The sequence below is a fragment of the Vitis vinifera genome, chromosome 13, assembly GCF_030704535.1.
Source record: "Vitis vinifera cultivar Pinot Noir 40024 chromosome 13, ASM3070453v1".
NCBI classification, from domain to species: domain Eukaryota; kingdom Viridiplantae; phylum Streptophyta; class Magnoliopsida; order Vitales; family Vitaceae; genus Vitis; species Vitis vinifera.
Genome location: NC_081817.1, coordinates 28,225,615 through 28,234,019, shown reverse-complemented (window position 1 = coordinate 28,234,019; position 8,405 = coordinate 28,225,615). Strand labels below are relative to the sequence as shown.

The following is an 8,405-nucleotide window of genomic DNA, read 5'->3' as shown; positions in this document are numbered from 1 at the left end:
CATATTTTTTTCATTAATATTGTTAAGATGAAGATGAACTAGTATATTGTTATCTATATATTTAAGCAATGAAAAATATTATGTCAAGTGCACTACAATAGCAGGCGTGAAGTATTGGAAATCCTACTCGTCCCACGTCGGGAAAAAGTAGTTGGTCTACCAACTAAAAGCACTTAAATTTTGTAGCACAAAGGAAGACATTCCATATGTATATAATTAAAGGTCACTGCTTATAATGGTGGTGGAATTCCACCTTTTAAGAACTCCCCACTATAGTCACAACCAAATCCAAATGCAAAAGTTTTCATTGAGTCTACTGTCTAGGCATATTGCTGCTTGTCATTAAGGTACCATTGTCTTGTCCTCTATTTCAGTTCTATTAGGGTTTTAGTCGAATCAGTTTGGTTTATATTATTAGTCCATCACTATAATAATAATAATCAAATGCACAAATTTCTAATGGAATCATAAGTGAATTGCTAGGTATCGTCCAGGGATTGGTAGGTTCTTTTTATTTTAGTTCAATGAAGGTTTTAATCTGAACTAGCTGGATGTATATTGTTAGTGCATAATTATTTAATAACTTAAAAAGGACTAGGTTTTGTTTGACAATCATTTTATTCAATAATTTAGGTTTTTAAATAAGTTTATAGATTAACAAGTTCAACCTTTCAACGTGTCGATATTTAGTCATAGATACGATGAAAATTTTGTGCCTCTCCCCCACGTACACACATGCCCATATTATTTCAATTTTTCAGTGTGCGGCTAGGAGGGTCCCCCACGTACACACACACCCATATTATTTCAATTTTTCAGTGTGCAGCTAGGAGGGGAAAAGGGGGAAGGGGTACTTATAAAAGGTTGAGTTTATGGAGAGTTTTCGGTGTGTGGGAGCAAAGAGCACCAAGTTGGTGGAAAAGAACTTCAATTGCATTCTCATCAAGAGAATATATTTCTAAGGTACAAGTTCTTTCGAATGATAAGCTCATCCTTCCACTTTCTTTTTTTGTGTTCCATATGTCTTCGAATTTGAATGTATCATTCATGAATATCTTCACATTCTTTTTTCTTTTGTTTTATTTTCCTTCTATTCTTCCATGTGGAAGAACTTCATTTTTCCTGACTTGCATTCTATTATTTCTTGGTTAAAATCTATCTTAACTTAAATCAATGGGAAGAATCGATGATTATTATGTATGTATCAAACTTTTTAATACTTAAAACCCGAGTCAGGTTTGATCTATTTGAACTATTCTTTCTTAAAAAGTGTTATTAAATAAAATCCTTTAATACTAAGAAATGAACTCACAATATATACTAAGGTCACTAATAATAATAGTCTTAAATCCCATTTTCACCTTTTACTTTAAAAAAATGTGTCATGGGACCAAACATGGCTACAACCATGGTTTCAATATTTTCTTGGGGTGTCCCATTATTTGCGCTTTGTTGAATTCTTCTCCATTCCCTCAAAATTTTGTCATACACATGATGGGAGGACAACCCAATGGTCTATTACAATCGTTATATCTCAGCTAGGTGACATGATTCATTTTATTTACAAAATGATGAAGAACATGCAAAATATAAGTGATGAAGAATTTGCATATGACAAGAAAATGTAATGTTTTTTTTATGTAAGAGGTTAGAAATATGTATGTTATGTTGGTTATTACCAAAATACTTTTGGGTTTTGGTCCAAAATAACACTTACATATCACTGGATTTTCCAAATAATCTCTAAAATTCCCAAATATACCATCATTCAAATGTATTCAAATAAACCATCAAGCCAACTTTAGTACTTGAGTAACATTCTATATATATAAGAATTGGGCTTAGGGTCAGACTCGGGCTTAGAGTAAAATTCCCAACCCAACTAGAGGGCCCACCTAGGCCTAGTTAAGGGTGTGGCTTTATCTTGGCCCGAACCCCAATCAATTGGGTCTGATCCCTGCTCCCCATGTTTTTTCACTGATACACAGTATTAGCCAAACCTAAGTTTTATTTTTTAAGCTCAAGTTTCTTTGAATTCCATCACTTTATTCTCGTTTTTCCCATCCTTATTTTTTAAGGGTATGTTTGTCTCCTCAAAATTACCAAAAAAAGAAAAAAAATGGTTAAGGAAAATGATTTTCTTATATTTCATCTTCCAATAAAAAATAAAAAGAAAATTAAATATAATTAAACTAGTAAAATAAAAAAATATATATTTTCAAATTATTTAATTTTTATATAAAATAATTAAATAAGTGAAATAAATTTTAAATAGGACATGAAAATAAATTTTTGGCTTTAAATTTATCTTTTTCATTTTTCTTTTCTTCTACTTTTCTTCCCTATCTTTCTTCCATTACATTTTCCCTCAAACTTTTTGAAATCCAAACATAGCCTTAAATGAATCTTTCAGAAAATTTTTGCTCTAGTCTTGATTTTTTCAACTAATTGTCACGTCTTTTATGAGCATCACATGCATTTCTTACATTTGTTCATTGGTCCCCACAACTTAAAAATGAATGTACCTCTATTAGATGAGTCACCTGGAGCCCATGTGACATGAGATATCACACCGATCTCGATCCGTCGTATGTGGTAAATTGTACTAATGCAGTCTATTACTTCACAATCATTAAGCATTTATTAGACACGTTGTTCTCCTTGGAGATTCAATATTGCTAGCTGAAATGACCTCCAAATTATATATACAAAAGCCATGATCGATCTAGTTCAGCAGTATATAGCTCAGGTGCATCCACCACCAATTGTTTATTGAATGATCCAGTAGTTTAGGACCTTCTCTCCCAATCTATATGCTTTGAATTCAAATTTGAAGTACTGACGTCCATAATTTCAACTTTCCTTTAGCTTTTTTCAACATTTGTTTGTACGCCATTTGGAAAGAAAGTACATTGGGTTGAAGGGTTTCTTGTTGAGGAGTCATATTTCTTAATATATGTAAGCTTCTTGAGATCTTCCCATCAGTACTTTTCATGACAATTGTTTATGGAACCCAAGAGGTTGTTCCAGGGATTGCCTGGGGTCCATTGTTTGACAAGTATTCAGGCGTGATCTGGGGAAAAGACGGAACGAATCTTCCTACCGAACAAGGCTAACGCAGGAACAGACAGTTTCCCCATTCCTTCTTGAATGTGTGAACTATAGACTAATGTTGTCATCAAGTTATCTGAGGGGACACTGAACTGAGGGAGGCACATGCTCCATATAAAACCCCTATAACTTTGTCTCTATTCACATTCTTCTATTTAGTAATCATCGTTCATAATTCTCATTTGGGTGTCCCCAAGATACTGATTCATGTGAATTTTGTCCCAGCCAGGGTTCGTTTCATGGCACATTGCAGTCTAAATTTTCATGTAAAGTCGGCATTTTTTATGTTTAATACTGAATTTTAGGTTCATGTAGAGACTTCAGTTGACCCACATTTACCTTTGGTGACTGAGGGAGGTCCATACTATCAATGAGCTCAGCAACTACCTTTATATCCACTCCTACTTCGCTCTCTTGTCTGTACTTCATTTTGCTTTTCTTTTCTTGTATCCTCTTGCTCAGAATTTTCTGAAAAGATAGCTTTGTTGAAATGGTTAGTTTTAGTACTTGAACTTTTTCTGTATGCTTTGTTGGAGGAAAACCATTGTGCAAATGTTTGTTTTGATTCAATGACTCTAATATATATATGCAGATTATGGAGGACGACCTATGAGAACTGATTTGAGTTTTCAGGTGGCGCCAAAAGCTTGATTGAATCTTCTACATTGAAGCTCCTAGTAGTTTAACATAAGTGTTCTTCATCCTTAAAAATCATGGCTGATAAGGTCAGTACTGATCTGTCTCCATCTCTGCCCCAGCGAAAGTGGAAGATGCCACTCCTTGTTTTCTTTAAAGATGTGAGGTATGGTTTCATAAGCTATATTTGCAGTACTTTTTTCTGAGGTCTATATAAGGGTTGAATATTCCATAATGGTATTTCCAGGCATGTTTTCAAGATGGATGAGCTTGGTTCCGAGATACTAAGGATTGCTTTCCCTGCCGCCTTGGCCTTAGCTGCTGATCCCGTTGCCTCTCTGATTGACACAGCATTCATAGGCCATATAGGTCTGCTTAATTTATGTTTTCTTTCTTTGGATGCTGAAACTTGTCGGGTTCTGGACTTCATTTTTGTGATTCCCTCAACGATAGGGACCATAATCTGATGTAGAGAATATCTGATCGATTTTGCATAGGCCCGGTGGAGCTAGCTGCTGTGGGAGTTTCCATTGCTATCTTCAATCAAGCTTCAAGGATAACTGTATTCCCACTTGTCAGTATCACAACTTCTTTTGTTGCTGAGGAAGATACTGTTGGAAAAAAAGGCAATGAAGCCCCAAAAGGTGAAAACTCTGAAAAGGCTTCAGTCCAAAATTCTGAAACAAAAGAGTTGGAGGATGAAGATGTAATTCTTGAGAACTTGGAAAAGGGTTCAAACCCAAACAGTGAAATGAAAGAGTTGATCCCAGAAGATGGTATGCACTATTATACTATTCATCAGTCTCCTTTATCAACTTTGGATTAAAATTCTAAACCTTGAAAAAAAAAAATTTGTTCTTACATAGATTTTTTTGGTGATTTTTTCATCAGATTTGAAGACTACTACATACAAGCCCCCATCTGTTAGTACTGTCAGTCCTAATAGAGTTAAGTTAAAGAAGGAGAGGCGGCATATCCCTTCAGCATCAACAGCACTAGTTATCGGCTCATTTCTTGGTCTCTTCCAAACTATATTTCTTATCTTTGCAGCAAAACCGCTCTTGAGTTTCATGGGCGTGAAATCTGTAAGTGTTTCCACTCTCAATTGTGAATCCTAAATACTCTGGTCAGTTTGATCTATACTTTGGGCCTCTATACATCTATTTCTCATCATCTTCTTGTGTACATTTGCTTCATACAATCTATGTATATGCCTTAGCAACCGAGATCGAAGACCAATATTAGTTTCTATCATGACATATATACAAGTCATTATTTCATTGTCACACAATGATAAATGTATAACTGCTGCTCCATTTTTATTTTTATTTTTTGTTTGATAGGGTTCTTCTATGCTAACCCCAGCAAGAAGGTATTTAACATTGAGAGCTCTCGGAGCTCCTGCTGTTCTTCTCTCCTTGGCCATGCAAGGGGTTTTTCGAGGGTTCAAGGATACCAAAACTCCCTTATATGCCACTGGTGAGTAGACCTTAATTTCCTTCTTTGTTATCCTCTTTTGTTGTCTTACTCTGTATCTCATCAGTACTTATGTTAGGGCTTTAACCCATCCCATTGATAGCTCAACATGATATCAAAGTCTTAGTTAACAGAAGTCATAAGTTCAGCTCAGGATCAAATTAAATTTATTCACTTTTTAACATGTTTGCTAACTATCTATTTCATTTGCCTTTTGATATACTACAGTGGTGGGAGATCTAACAAATATCATTTTGGATCCAATATTTATCTTCGTTTGCAAGTTGGGGGTCAGCGGCGCAGCCATTGCCCATGTCATTTCTCAGTAAGTTTTGCTTCAAGACCATTGTTCATCTCAAGCTTCCAATCCTTTTTGGTATCTTCGATTCATTGTTACATCTTAATAAATGGCCCTTCTGAGCTCTCACATGACTAAATTTTCTCTATAGGTACTTAATATCCCTTATCCTCCTGTTGAGATTGATGAAAGAAGTTGATCTCCTGCCTCCAAGTCTTAAAGATCTGCAATTTCGCCGGTTCCTCAAAAATGGTAAGGGGTAATTAGTTTCTTCTCTTTTGATCAACTCCCCTAATATGATATATGTTTTTGCAACCTTGGCTTTATGTCAGAGACTCAGATTTTTCCTAATTGTATAGCCATGCACTGATATGCAGTCTGCATAATGTCACTGACTTTGGTGATTTGGTCTAGGTGTACTACTGCTAGGGAGGGTAATAGCAGCGACATTCTGTGTGACCTTGGCGGCATCATTGGCTGCACGGCTGGGCTCAACTCCTATGGCTGCGTTCCAGATATGCCTACAAGTCTGGATGACATCTTCCCTTCTGGCTGATGGTTTGGCTGTTGCTGGGCAGGTAACATACACTTACTTTTCCACCTGTTGACACTGATAATATTCATTTCATCACAGTTTTGTAGTTTTTGAATTCAATTCGGTTTTCCCTTTGCCCTCCGGCTCAATTATTCCACCTTCTAGCAAATTACTGCAGCCTAAAGAATAAAAAAATCCAAAAAAGAGAAAAATCAGGAAGAATTTTAATGGGGTTTTCATGCATTCCCATCTTCACCTAGCTCCCTTAACAACCAAGAGTCACAATGTCCTAACAACCGATTTCTAGGGGGATTTTATTTCAGAAGTTTTCATTTTTCGGTTTAAACTCATAGATCAATTAGTAATGTGTGTTCATCTTCCCACCCTTCCAGGCAATCCTTGCTTGTGCCTTCGCTGAGAACGACTACGCCAAGGCAACTAATGCTGCAACACGAGTATTACAGGTACGAAAAATATGAGGAGATAATTAATATTAGCTTTCTAGTATAAAAAATAATGCTAACTATTTGATTATCAATCATCTCATATTAATCAAATACTTTATTTCTTTATTCTGCAGATGGGCTTTATTCTAGGGTTAGGGCTTGCTCTCCTCGTTGGACTTGGCCTGCAATTTGGTGCAAAAGTCTTTTCAAAGGATGTTAATGTTCTACACCTCATTAGTATAGGAGTCCCGGTATGTCCCATATCTAATATGCATTTTTTTCTTTTCATTTTTTGAGCTCACGATCAACTGAAATATTTACCCTTTTGTGATGATAGTTTGTTGCTGCAACTCAACCGATAAATTCTTTGGCCTTTGTCTTCGACGGCGTGAACTTTGGAGCATCGGATTTTGCATATTCTGCATACTCCATGGCAAGTCTATTAACCCCTTGTGCATGCCATAAAAATGCCTGACATGCAAGAATAGGGAATGAGAATAACAGAATTTGGATTACTTACTAGATCAAATGAAGATAGGAATATAAAAAATCATTTTCATGCAAACAAAAGCTTACTCTTACAGGGATTTTGATTCCTCCATTTCACATGATATTCTGATTCACTTTCATTCTTATTCTTCTTCCGATTCTTGTTCCAATGTATCGAGCGAACCTATTTGTTTTTTAGCTCCATTTTGAAAAGGTATTGCTTTTGATCCTCAGATTTTGGTGGCCATTGTGAGCATTGCATCTTTATTCTGCCTCTCCAAGAGCTATGGTTACGTCGGAATCTGGGTTGCTTTAACCATCTACATGGGCCTGCGTACATTTGCTGGATTTTGGAGGTAATTTTCATCAATAATTCAACTAAATCACATCCATTTTATTAAGGCTTCCTAGTAAAATCTACACTTGATTCTTGGATCTTACTCCTCTTGTTCAACCACATTTTATACTCGTCCTACCATAGCTCATTCGACAGCCCTTTCCTGGGCCTGTTGACTTGGGTTTGGGGCAGCCTCAGCCCAACCTTAGCTCGGCCTAGGTGGGCCTTTGGACCAGGTTCACACTGGAATGGAAATTTAATTCCTAGTTTAAGCCTAGTCCTAGGCCCAAGATTTTAATAAAATTTGATTATTTTATTTGAAAACTTGTAGTAATTTTTTTCCACATTAGGAGAAGTGATTAGGCCCTTAAACTTAATAAAAGTTTCATCAAAAGACTAACTAAACAGTGTATCTTTTAGAGAAAAATAACTAAAATTGAATCAAATGGAAATATTCAAGCTTCTTTTAATGTTTTTGCCTCTACATTTTCAGGATGGGCACTGGGACAGGACCGTGGCATTTTCTTAGGAATAGATCATTATCGTAATTATATTTGTAACTCTAAGAGCTTGTGTAATCAATCGATGTATTTTTATTTACTATTTTTTTCTTCTTTCTTATTGGTTTTGTTATGAAGTATTGACCTCGAGACATAAATTTCTTTCTACCATATATGTTTGTATTAGGGTTGGCCGGTAAAATATTATATATTCATGGATGTTATTGTCCTATATATTCATAAACTACTACATGGTTGTTCAACATCTAGTTGCATATGTGTTAGCATGTATGCACTTCTTGAACAAATAATCTTCACTTTGATATCAATATGAAGCTACTACTACATATCCAACTCTACCTACATTTCTTATGTATTTTCCAACAAGCTAACTAGCCAATTTTCTAGTTTATGGATTTTAGTCATGCTCTTTAACATTGCACAACATTATTTAACATAATAAGACGGAAGCCATGATTGTGTTTGGATCATGGAAATTAAAGACTGGACATGTAATTGGAAAGTTCACGTATGGGAGAGGTTGCATTACGCACCATTCATTGAAGGGGTTGGTCAT

The 8,405-nt window shown here is 35.7% G+C and overlaps 1 protein-coding gene across 1 annotated transcript; it reads left to right on the top strand.

The window, feature by feature from the left end:
* The first annotated feature begins 895 nt into the window (after positions 1-895).
* On the top strand, positions 896-8,080 carry LOC100267144 (protein DETOXIFICATION 43). Its single transcript, XM_002275338.5, has 14 exons — positions 896-963; positions 3,704-3,913; positions 3,995-4,116; positions 4,245-4,523; positions 4,639-4,832; positions 5,091-5,226; positions 5,452-5,548; positions 5,673-5,773; positions 5,936-6,099; positions 6,449-6,520; positions 6,637-6,753; positions 6,840-6,935; positions 7,226-7,347; positions 7,822-8,080. The coding sequence occupies exons 2-14, from the start codon at positions 3,825-3,827 to the stop codon at positions 7,874-7,876; spliced, it is 1,644 nt and encodes a 547-aa protein (XP_002275374.2). The 5' UTR covers positions 896-963; positions 3,704-3,824; the 3' UTR covers positions 7,877-8,080.
* Positions 8,081-8,405: the final 325 nt, after the last annotated feature.